Consider the following 12,167-nt stretch of genomic DNA (forward strand, 5'->3'; position numbering starts at 1 on the left):
GGCACACAAGGATGAACCTTCCATCGAGAGAAGGAGTTGACAGGCTACTGTGAGGGGAAAGCGTGGGGCCTGCATCTTCAGCACCATCCCGAGTGTTTCTTTCCTGAGGATCCTTTGTGAATTACTCCAAGAATCAAATTTTAATGATGAAGAACTGGGTTCTCATGAATTATTCTTAAGCCAGATTTCCCTTGTTCTGTAGAGGTGTGCTTAAATTTCTAAAGATGGCTTTACATTTCTCTGATTAACTCTTTTCTTGCTTCCCACTTTCTAAAGTCCCTTTGAACCTAAGTTAGGGGAAAAAACAAAATAACTGTGACTTTGTGGAAGTCTCAAGTCCTGACCCTCATCTGGAAGATCAGACTAGCATTGCCCCTTTTCTAACCCTGTCTCATTGGGGACTTGGAGGGTGATCTGAAATCCTGAATTCAGAGCCTGACATGGTGCCTCTCACTCTCGGTGCCCAAACAGGTCAGTGACGTTTCTCTCCTCATCACGTTTGCTGTCTTTCCCTCTACAATGAGACAGGCTGCCTCCTCTGTTGTCATCCTGCCGAGGTTGTTTGTTCAGCCCACTCTGGCCCAAGAGTCCTTCTGTAGTCGAGGCCTGTTACAAACCTGTAACATCCCCTTGCTTTCCACCTCCCCAATATGCTGCCATTATAGTCATGAGCTATCACCAGCAAAACTATAAATTCTTACTGAATTTGATGGAGAGAGAGAGGGAGGGAGGGAGGGAAGAAGGAAAAAGAGAAAAAGAGAGAGGGGGGAGACACTAATCTACGGGGGAAACTGTGAGGTCAAATACTTTGAAGAGCCTCATTATCCAAAATGAGTGAAACCAAGAGGTGTGAGATATGTGAGCTGCCCTAACTCCAAATGTGTGATCTGCCTGGAACAGCCATGGCAGAAAAGATGCTGCGTATCCCAGTACCTGATACAGGACATGGAGGGTTCCAACTATGTCATCAAGGACAGAGATTTTCACCTCTCTTTATTTTGTTATGGTAGCTTTAGAACAGTGCTGATTATTAAAGAATTCGATTGTTTTGTAGTTTACATTTCAGTTTTGAATTAAGAAGTACGTTTCAAAGCCTGTGTTGCTGAATTTCATTTCAGTACACCTGCATGATTAGAAGCTTTTAAAAATACACATAAATATATTTGGGGAACATACTGTGAGATTTAACATAATTCTTTTGAATTGTGAGATTGAGGACTTTTGTTCTTTTTTGTTCTTACTCATTTCTCTATTTTTTTTTTAAAAAATAAGAAACCTGAGTTGTCTTGATAAAGAGAAAATTCTTCTAGTTTTTGATCTGACCTTTTGAATTTGTTTTTAATAACGTTCTTATTTATTCTTAGAACATTTCACAGTTTTGTACAATGAATTTTGATCACATTCATTTCCCACTAACTCCCTCCAACTCCTTGTGGTGTCCCTACCTCATCTCCATCCCAACTTCATGTCCTTCCTTTCTATTATTAGTAACCCCAAGTCCAATTAGTAATGTCCAGTGGGCATGGACAACTTACCAGCTCCCACATTCCCAAAGGAGAGTGGCTCTCCCTCCCTCAGCAGCCATCAGTTGATTCTTTGCCGAGGGTAGAATCTTCCCAATCTGTTCTGAATTTTGACTGGCATGATTGTGTGGAGAGATTCCCAACTGCTGTGAGCCTATGTGCAATGGCCATGCCATGTCTAAAAGCCAGTATTTCACAGCTCTCCTCTCCCTCTCAGCTCCGACTTCCTTTCCATTCACTCTTAGGTGATGTTCTCTGAGCCTTGGCCGAGCTGAAGTTGATACGGATGACCCACCCACAGCTGAACACTTGCAGTTATTTATATTTAGTACTTTGACCAACTCTGAGTCTCGGAACTAATCATTACCTTGTATGTAAAGAAGCTTCTCTGATCAATTTGGGGACAGAACAGATGTATGAGTATAAACTTAAATATTTAGAAGACATTTTGACAGCATGAACACTTAGGGAAAAAGAAAAACCACTAGCAAGCTATCTCCTAGGGCCTTTGATCTCCCTTGTCATGGGTTTCTGGCCAATTTAAGGTATCAGACATCTCTCCTTTGGAACAGACTTCATGTCCAATCAGAAAGCAGTTGGTTATCCCACAATTGTCCTACCATTATTGCCCCAGTGGACACAACTTGCCAGGCAGGTCAGTATTATAGTATTCAAGGTCCATTGCTGAGTAAGATGATGTCTTTTCTCTTGGCACCTTCTGGCAAGGAGAGAGTTTCCCGGTCAGCTCAAGATTGTTTTCTCTATGTCTTGCATCCCAGTGAGTGGCGTCTTCAACAAAAAGGGCTTACGTTGTAGTTATGGTAGGTAACCAAGAGCAACAGCAATAGCTTGTGTTGTTTGGGTACCTCTGGAGCCTCCCTAACCAATAACATGTAGAGAGGTATCCTGTCCCTGGCTGGGAGATTTTCAGTTAATAACCCCTGTCTTCTGAGATCAGCATGGTCCACCCATGTAGGGTACTTTTGTTCAAACTACTTTAAAATATGTATTTTAAAATGAACATATAAACTAATTTCCATATAGTTTCTTTTTGTATCTTTAGCTTTGGATGACCCACCCTATACTCTTTCTTCTCCGCTATCCCCATATCTACACTTAAATCTTCACCCCCAAGAGCGCCTTCCTTCCTTCCACATCACCTGTAGCCCCTCTACCAATTACATTGTTTCCCCAGGTTCAAGGTGCATCGATTTCCATATGGCTTCATTTTAAAAAAGTTTTTGAGCCCTGCCCTGTTCCCACTCAACCAGGAACATCAGGCTTTACCCAGCCTCTGGGAGGTTGTGAAGTTCCTTCGAGTTTGAGAATTACTGATTTGGAAAAGTGGTTCTCAGTGTCTTTGGGGCATCGTAATCATGTGTGAGTTTTAAGAATCTAATTGCTTAGCTCCCAGTTAGTGTCTCACTAATTTGGGATATAGACGGCACATTGGGATTTTTAATAGCTCCCTAGTGAATTTCCAGCTATATTCCAGCCTGACAGAGCTTGATGAAATATCATGCACTTAGTACTCCTGAGTGGGGAGGTGAGGTGTGAGAGGCATATTGTTTCCAGCTCCTACATGACCCTCCTTCCCCCTGGAGAACATGCCCTTCCACTGCCTGATTAAACAGTGTCTGTGAATGGGGCATTTCCTATGCTAAATGAATATTCACTCAATGTGATTTGTTTTGAAGGTTGCTTATAATGCTATATTTTGTTGAACAAATGTAGACACTCATATAGCCCAAATATTAACTCCTAAATCCTCCAAGGTTTTTCCCATGATATGACATCTGGCAGGCATTATTGTAATCATCTCTTTATTATCCGCACTAATGAAGTACTAGCATGGCATTGGTAATTGAAAAACACTGATCATTTAAAAATCATTCAGGCTATTACCAGCTCTGCTTCCCCAACCAGGAAGCACTGAAGAGTAGGAAATATTGACCGATTACCATTTCCCATCAAGGTGCTAATGCATACTATTTCTCTTAGAAAACGAATAAATAAGAGCCTTCTAAATGCTAATTCCCCTTTCTGAACAAATGCATTTTTAAATGAACAGCTTAAACATACAACAGGTGAACAGCATATGTGCTACTGTTGAACCAGTGAGTTAAATGTGGTGTGGTGTATGTTGTATGTGATTCAGGATATTGGGAGGCCCACTTCTTTATCTTACGCCTGTGTAACTGGAGATGAGCCATTGTACTCTCTGCTAGGTCTCAAAGTGAGGTCTCCCAGCCAGCAGCAGGTATATCACTTGAGAATTTGTTAGAAATGCAAGTTCTTGACTCAGACGCTGCTAACAAATTGGACTCTGACAATGAGTCCAGCAGTCGTTGCTATCGTAAGCCCCATGGGGGATCCCAAGGCCTGCTAGAGTTTGACCACTACTGTCTTCTACTCCAGGGTGTTCAGTGTAAGGGGCTGGCCTGGGTTGTAGATACACAGTCCAATGCTCTGTCTAGTAACTGGGGTGTATGGACCCAAAGTAGATCTAGAGATCTTCTGGAGCTTGTAACCCCTAGGATGTATTGATGTAGTTCAGCTGGAAATTTTACAGGTGGGCGAGAAGATACTCAGATGCCACAGGCCCAGGTACCAAAGTGTATGTACTGAAGGTACTCATGCTAAAGCAACTTGCTCTGTTTCCAGCTGGTGAGTACATTGTTTTCAAAGTGCAGACTCTGGTGCTTTGGCAAAGGAAGCAGTCATTCTGTTCTCCATCCCCTGGGACTTGAGAGCTGTCTGTTGTGATTCACAGAGCACCACTTCCTCAGGAGCTAACAAATGGCATTTCAGAAGAATGTACAGAGGTGCACAGGCTTCGCAGGAAAACAAGGGGAAATTTCAGGCTATTCATCAAAGCCTTATACCTCCCTTTTCAAGACAGGTGGGAAAAATAACATGGAAAAGAAAAAAGAAATCTATACAGAGTATCACATCAATGAGGAAGGAGTGGTCCAGCTCTTGGCTTTGCTGAGATCTCAGCATAGTGTGTGTGTGTGTGTGTGTGTGTGTGTGTGTGTGTGTGTGTGTGTAGAAAACTTTCAAATATTTACACATATACTTATACATATTTAGGCCTGTAGTTCCATTACTTTTCTTGTTATCACAAATCCATGGATGCAAAATGATTTCACTCACTATTAAACAACAGAAACTAAAATACTACTTCAGGAGACTGGGAATATTATACCTGAAATCAGACAGAGAGAACAGTTCACCCTACAAAACAGAATATTTTCTACCTAAAGTGCACTGATGTTTCTTTTATTTTCTTTCTGTTTTTTTTAAGACAGGGTTTCTCTGTGTAGCCCTAGCTGTCCTGGTACTCACTCTGTAGACCAGGCTGGGCTTGAATTCACCGAGATCTGCCTGCCTCTGCTTCCCGAGTGCTGGGATTAAAGACGTGTACCAACACCACTGCATGGGTGGATCTTTCTGTTTCTCTCTCTCTCTCTCTCTCTCTCTCTCTCTCTCTCTCTCTCTCTCTCTCTTTCTTTCTTTCTTTTTTTCTCTTTCTCTCTCTCTTTGCAGTGATGTTAATAATTAGAACAAATCATTGAATAATCAAAAGCAATTTTCTAATTGGCTTCTGTGTAGCAAGAGCCTATTTGTTTGAGACCAATAGGACACTGAGAGTCTTGTCTGTAATGGGATCTGGGAAGGATGGAGACATTATAACTAAATAGGATGCACCACAGGCCCATTCTGCCTGAGAATAATGTGGCTTCAGAAGAGCTGACAGTTAGGGACTGGGTATCTCTGTGAAATTTGCAGCAATGTCAGATTGGTCAGCATCTTGACAACACAAGATTCGGCCTCAAGCCTGCACCCTGGGTTTGCCCTCTGCCTCTGATAGACACTGGCTCTGAAACTGATGAGCTATTCTAACTGTCAGTGCCTCTGTTTCCTTTCCGTCAAAAGAAGATTTAACCTCTTAGACCTGGTGAAGGTTTGATGAGGACTAAGACGTAGCATTTAAAGGACATTTTGCACAAAATGTGCAGCATGATAAGTGATTTTATTATATACCAACTGACTACATGGTACTTTAAAGGAAGTCTAAACATCAATTACATTCAGCCTTCCGCATCCATGGGTTCCTCACCCACAGATTCAACCAACCATTTATTGAAAATACTTGAAAGAAGTTTTTTCTGTACTGAAAAAAAAGTTTATCATTATTTTTTTGCTTATCATTATTCCTTAACAATACATTATAAAATCACTTCATAGCATTAGCATTATATTAGATAATACAAGTAGTCCAGAGGTGATTGAATTTAGAGAATTTGCTTAGGTTTATACAGCTCTATGCTATTTTAGAAGAGGGACATAAGTATTCTGAGATATTGTTGCCCAGAGGGGTTCTGTAACCAGTCTCTTATGGACACAGGGGACAATTGCTCTTTTCTTCCTGCTTCTCTTTCTCCCTCCTTCCTCCCTCCATCCCTCCACCCCTCTCTCCCTCCCTCCTTCCATCCTTCTCTTTCACCATAAGGACTCTCTGAATACCAGAGAGTATTCTATTTAATAGGCACATTATATGACCGAGAAAGAATGTGATCAGTGGGAGAAAGCTTCAAGGGGCCTAGTTGGCAATACTTTTAATGGGTTGTTAGAATTAGATTCAGAATTCAGAGATGCTATCTTTTTTTTTTTTCACTTGAATACATTACCCTTATTACAAGGGATTGAACCCAGGGCCCCATGTGTGCTAGGCAAGCATTCTACCACCCAGGTACATCCTTAGTCCTCCATAGGTTTTTCTCTTTGAGACAGGTCCTTACTAAGTTGTTCAAGATGGCTTTGAATTCCCTCCATAGCCCAGACAAACCTTAATCTTGGGATCCTCCTGCCTCAGCCACCTGAGTAGCTAGGATTACATGACCAGGCACAGCTTGATTTCTTTTGTGTTTATTGTTGGAGTAGATGAATAGGCTAATACTCGAAATTCTGAAATGAATATTGTGTTTTGTTGTCTTTTGTATCTGTCTGCCTTGTTGGCTAGTCCATGCTACATAGTAGCTAATCGTGGATTCTGTGAAATAAGCCCCTTTTAGTCCAAATGCTAGCAGCACCAAAGTAAGTGAGTCCAGCTTCTAGATTGGGAAGGGAAAAATGTAGGAATAGTAGGTGGTGGAGGTATGGTGTCCAAAGAAGATGTTACCAAGTCTTGGCCAAAGCTGTACTCTGAAATCCTGCACAGGCTTCTGGAGGCATCTAGCCACAGTTTCCCATGAGTCCCACACAGGTAGCAGTGGCATCTGCTTGATGGGATGTGGTGAAATTTAGTGCACACAGAGTTCAAGATAGCGATAGCACCTTAACCTACTCAGTAAGTAGCAGTCCTTGTGATGCCACCCAGCCCAGGAAAATTGGGTGCATCAGAGTATTAGTTTGTCTACACGGGACACATTCTACTATTATTTTATGTAACTTTTTTGATTCCCTGTGGATTTCACATCATGCATCCTGATTCCACTCTTCTCCCTGTCTCTTTACATCTGCCCTCTGCCTTTGCAATCTCCCACTCAAAATAAAAATAAAATAAAATAAAATCTGAAAAGAAAAAGAAAAATCTAATCATGGAAGCTGTAGTGTGACAGTGAGTCACACAGTATATCTTTTAGTCCATACATCTTACTTGCAAGTGTTCATTGCAATGAGTCATTGGTCTGGTTTGAGGCCTCTGGTTTCTGCTACACAGTATTGATACTGGGCACTCACTGGGACTCTTCTTGGATATCTTGTTGTTGTCCCCTGTCATGTAGATCCTGGAACTTTGGGTCTGCAGGACTGGTCCCTTCATGTACTTCAGCAGATCTTAGATGGGGTAGATGTTGGGATGAGCCAACTCATAGCCCTGGTTCTGGGCTTGGGCAGTTGCTGGGTTGGTAAGCCTGCCAGCTCTCTCTCATCCTCAATACCAGGGTGAGCTCTCCAGCACCACCCGGGCTTGGCCAGTTCTCCTGTTCTCACACCCCTGGGACTGACTCACCCACACCCACACTACCAGAGCCAGCTCCACTGTGTTGCCGAGGGGAGGTGCAGGGGGCATTGCTGAGTGCTGCATCTGGTGAGAGGTAGGGTCAGCTCTCTTGCTCTAGTGGCCTCAGGGACAGCTTCCTTACCTGTCACAGGCAGTGAGAGATGGGGCAGGGGTCTTCTCCCCCTCACCCACACCACCATATGGCCGATGAGGGGGAGGACCAGATCTCTCACCTCACATTCTTAGGGACAGCTCACCCATGCCCCTGTCAATGAGGTCAGCTCTACTGTGCTGCCCAGGCAAAGGGCAGGGCCTGCTCTCCCTCGTGCTGCAGCTGGTGAGGGGCAGGATCAGCTCTCTAGCCTGCCACAGGTGGCACAGGGAGAGGGGGAGAGGGCATCACTCCTTTGCCCTCACCATCACATGGCAACAAGGGGTGCAGGGTGAGCTCTTCCACTTTCGTGACCGCAGGGAATGTTCACCCACAACCATGCCAGCAGGACCAGCACGACTGTGCTGCTGAGGCAAGGTGCAGGGCCTGCTTTCCCTAGTCCTGCAGCTGGTAACGGTCGGGGCCAGCTCTCCTGCCTGCAGCAGCTGGCAAGGGGTGAGGTGGGAGAGGTCGTTTGCATCACCATATGACAGACAAGAAGGGCAGGACCAGTTCTCCCGCTCTTACACCCTCAGGGTCAGCTTGCCTGTGTCCCCTCAAGCAGGATAATAGGGTCAGCTCTGTTATGCTGCCCAGGCAAGGTGCAGGACCTGCTCTCTCACGTGCTGCAGCTGATGAGGGGCAGAGCCAGTTTTCCCTAGTGTCGCAGCCAGTGAAGGGCAGGGCCAACTCTGTGCACACTCTCCTCTCAGCCTTTGGTGGTAACAGGAGCTCTGGGCATCAGCTCTGACCACAGCTGCAGCGGGGCCCAGGCCCATACATCACTGTGACCCCGGGTAGCAAGTAGGCCACCCACTTCGGCCCACTCCTCACTGCCTTCACCTCTTGGGAGCTGCCTCTTTCCACAGGACACAAACTGTTCTCTCTCTCTCTCTCTCTCTCTCTCTCTCTCTCTCTCTCTCTCTCTCTCTCTCTCTCTCTCTCTCTCCACCCTATATTTGCTCACCATCATAGAGACAAACTGCCTGGTGCCACAAGGCACCAGGTGGGCCCATGCTGTCTCCTCTTGGCCCTAGGCAGAGAGCTCAGGGCAGGCGTGCGGATCTTTGTCTCCTACTCAGTCTCCACATTCTACTATTTTTTGCTAAATAACTAAAATCATTGAAATCTCTATTAGGTTATTTCCTGTACTTTGATTTTTTTTTTCAATTGGATATGAGTTGGACCCTCTCACTCCAATAAATATCAAATTAAGACAGAGCTGGCTTTGGAAAGCTAGCTCAGTGATTAATAATTTGTACTTCTCTTTCTGCAGCCAGAATTCAGTTCCCTACACCATATAAGGCGGCTCATAACCAGCTGCAACACCAGCTCTAGGAGTTCCAATGCCTTCTTCTGTCCTCTGACGGCACCTGCACTCACAGGTGCACAAACCCACACACGGATATAGACAAAGACATATAATTTAAATAAAACAAGACTGAGCTGCACTGTATTTGATGTGCCAAATGATTTTTTGTTACATTAATTTCATGAGCTAGGTACATCTTTCTCATCAGTAGTTAATCCACGGTATTTTAAAAGCTTTCCAATGTTTTATCAAATGAATCAGGATGGAATGTCATAATAACATCTAAACTATTGTGTTAATGCAGTCCACTGAATGCACATGACGAACCAGCTGCTTTGAAATAGGAGTTCTGGGCTACAGACAGAACCATTCTTCCAGAATTTTAGATCATCTTCACCAGTTCTTAAATAAAACTTTAGGTCATCCTGAGAAAGACAAGTGACATGAACTCTTATTCAAATGAACACATTATTCAAATGTGAAAAATTGTGGGTGGTTTGAACCTTGAAGCAGTGAGTAAAAAAGGCTTTCTTCTACTAAAGTCAGAAAGAATCACTATTAGCCAGAATTTCCCTAACAAAACAAAGAATTAAGCTGTTTATTAGAAAGTACTCAGAGGTAAAATGAAATTAATTGCTTCATGCAAATTATATAGATTTTTAAAGGAGGTCTAGATTGACAGGAAGACAAAAATGCCACCATATTTGATTATTTGGATTATGACTTTTAATTTTTCTTTTCTTTTTAATTTTTTTCTTTTATAAAAAATAGATTCTTTTCTTATACAACACATCCTGCTTATAGTTTCTCCTCCCTTGACTCCTCCCAGTTCCTCCCACTTCCCCTCCCCTCTAGACCCACCCCCTTTCTGTCTCTCATTAGAAAAGAACAGATTTCTAAGAGAAAACAACCAGACATAACTAAACAAAATATAACAAGATAAAGCAAAACTATCATATTGAAACTGGACATGGCAACCCAACAGGAGGAAAAGAGTCCCAAGAACAGGCTCAAGAGTCAGAGACCCACTTGTTCTCACAGTCAAGAGGCCCACGAAAATACTAAGCTAATAGCTGTAATATACATGCCGAGGACCTGGTGCAGACACGTGCAGGCCCTGTGCTTGCTGCTTTGGTCTCTGTGAGCTCATATGCGCCTTGCTCTGTTGATCCAGAGGGCCGTGTTCTTCTGGTGTCCTCCATCCCCTCTGACTCTTACACTCTTTCCACCTCCTCTTCTGCAGGATTCCCTGACCCATGAGGGATTTGATGGAGACATTCAATTTAGAATCTCTCTCTCTCTCTCTCTCTCTCTCTCTCTCTCTCTCTCTCTCTCTCTCTCTCTCTCGTCTGGCTATGGCTATGGGTCTCTGTATCTGTTCTCATCTGCTGCCGAAGGAAGCCTTTCTGATGATGACTGGATAAGGCACTGATCTGTGAGTCTAGCAGAATATCATTAGGAATTATTTTATTGATTTTTATTTTATTTTTAGATGATAGTGTTTGGATTTACTCTGGGTTTCTGGACTATCTAATCTCAGGTGCTTGGTTACCCAAGCAGTTGTGGGTGTAGGTTCCTTCTCGTGGCATGGACGTTAGGTCAAATCAGACATTGGTTGTCTACTCCCAGAAGTTCTGTGCAAGTTTTCTACATTAGCAGATAGCATTGTGTGATTTTTATCACATACAACATGGGGTTCTGAAGTAGTTAGACATTGTGGAATGTTAACTCTAGTGACTTAACAAATCCATTATCTCATATAGCTGTAATTTACATGGTGGAGCAAGATAACCATTTTCATGATTCTTATTTAACATAGTACTTGAAGTACCAACTGGAACAGTTAGGCAAGAGAAAGAAAGTCATTTACACTGGGAAAGAAGAAGTCAAATTGTCCGTGTTTGGAGACGGCACCATCCACCATCTGTGGGAGAGAATGATGGTGACAAGACACCCATGGCCACCAAACCTGCTAAGACTAAGTGAATTCTGCCAAGTTCAAGGTTATAAAGCCAGTATACAAAATCAGTATTTCTGTACAGCAGGAACAGATTATCTCTGGCAGTCTTTTCTTTTTTAAGAAAAAAACCACAGTTTCCTTGAATTTATTCGCCATTTAGATCAATGTAGTTTGGGCTGGCTTTGGTGACTGATGGAGGAGAGCAGATAATTCAGGTTTCAACCTCTCATAGGCATATTTGTATTAAGCCATCCCCATGCTGTGCGTGGTAACTGACATGCTAGATACCCTTCTTGAGGGCAAGCAGATGTCAGAGCCCTGTGCACATCTATACTCTTCCCACTGCCTATACTTAGAGACCTAGCTAAACCTGGACAGTTCACAAACCTGCTGAGAGGCATGATTATATCTGGCCTCATATACGAGTGTGACAAAGTTAAGACATGGGTGGGTTGTGGCTTCCTGTGGTCAGCTTCTGTCATAAGTCACAGAACTGTGGCTTCTCTCCACAGCTCCTCTGTTGAGTGCCATTGGCTTCACTTCAGGATAACCACCATAAATATAACTCACTCATTAATTTCTTTTTTCTTAATATGTTACTTGTCTAATCTTATATTTGATCTCTAACTGGGCCTCCTAACACCATGCATAAAAGCTGTTTATTATTTTTTTCTGAACCTGAAGAGCTGGGAGAATTCCCCTCCATGTTTATTGGCAGAGACAAGCAATGGCATCACTTTGGATTGTTTGGCATTCACCTCGTGCTGCTTTAGTCCTGAGGAGGATCTCAGTTCTCTTGTGGTTGGTGACATCTGCTGAAGAATTAACAGTGAAAACATTCTGTTCTCCTCACAGAACCATGTCAATCCTGCCATGGACTTCACACAGACTCCTCCTGGGATGCTGGCTCTGGACAACATGCTGTATTTCGCTAAGCACCATCAGGATGCATACATCCGGGTAAGTGTGCCGGTTCTTCTTCTCAGATATTGCCAGTGTCCTATGGTTTTCAAACCTACGCACAGAAGGAGATTGTTATTAGATGAGTCACCCAGTGGATTTTCTTTTACCACTGGTAAACTAAAGAAATGAAATTTGTAGCACGAATCTTAAAAGGTCTTATTAATAAAAACAAGCCCAGAGCCAGGTATTGGGGTGAACACTGAAAGATCAGAGAAACAGAACAAGCCACAGCCACCTCACCTTGCCAATTC

General features: G+C 43.3%; 1 protein-coding gene across 1 annotated transcript in view; it reads left to right on the forward strand.

Annotated features, from left to right (window-relative positions):
* Elmo1 (engulfment and cell motility 1) overlaps window positions 1–12,167 on the forward strand; it is a 434,336-nt gene that overhangs the window by 150,901 nt on the left and 271,268 nt on the right. Inside the window, 1 exon segment of the mRNA XM_028855855.2 lies at window positions 11,809–11,913. Within this exon segment, the coding sequence (XP_028711688.1) occupies window positions 11,809–11,913 (105 nt within the window).

This window comes from Peromyscus leucopus, chromosome 5 (genome assembly GCF_004664715.2).
Source record: "Peromyscus leucopus breed LL Stock chromosome 5, UCI_PerLeu_2.1, whole genome shotgun sequence".
Classification (NCBI taxonomy): domain Eukaryota; kingdom Metazoa; phylum Chordata; class Mammalia; order Rodentia; family Cricetidae; genus Peromyscus; species Peromyscus leucopus.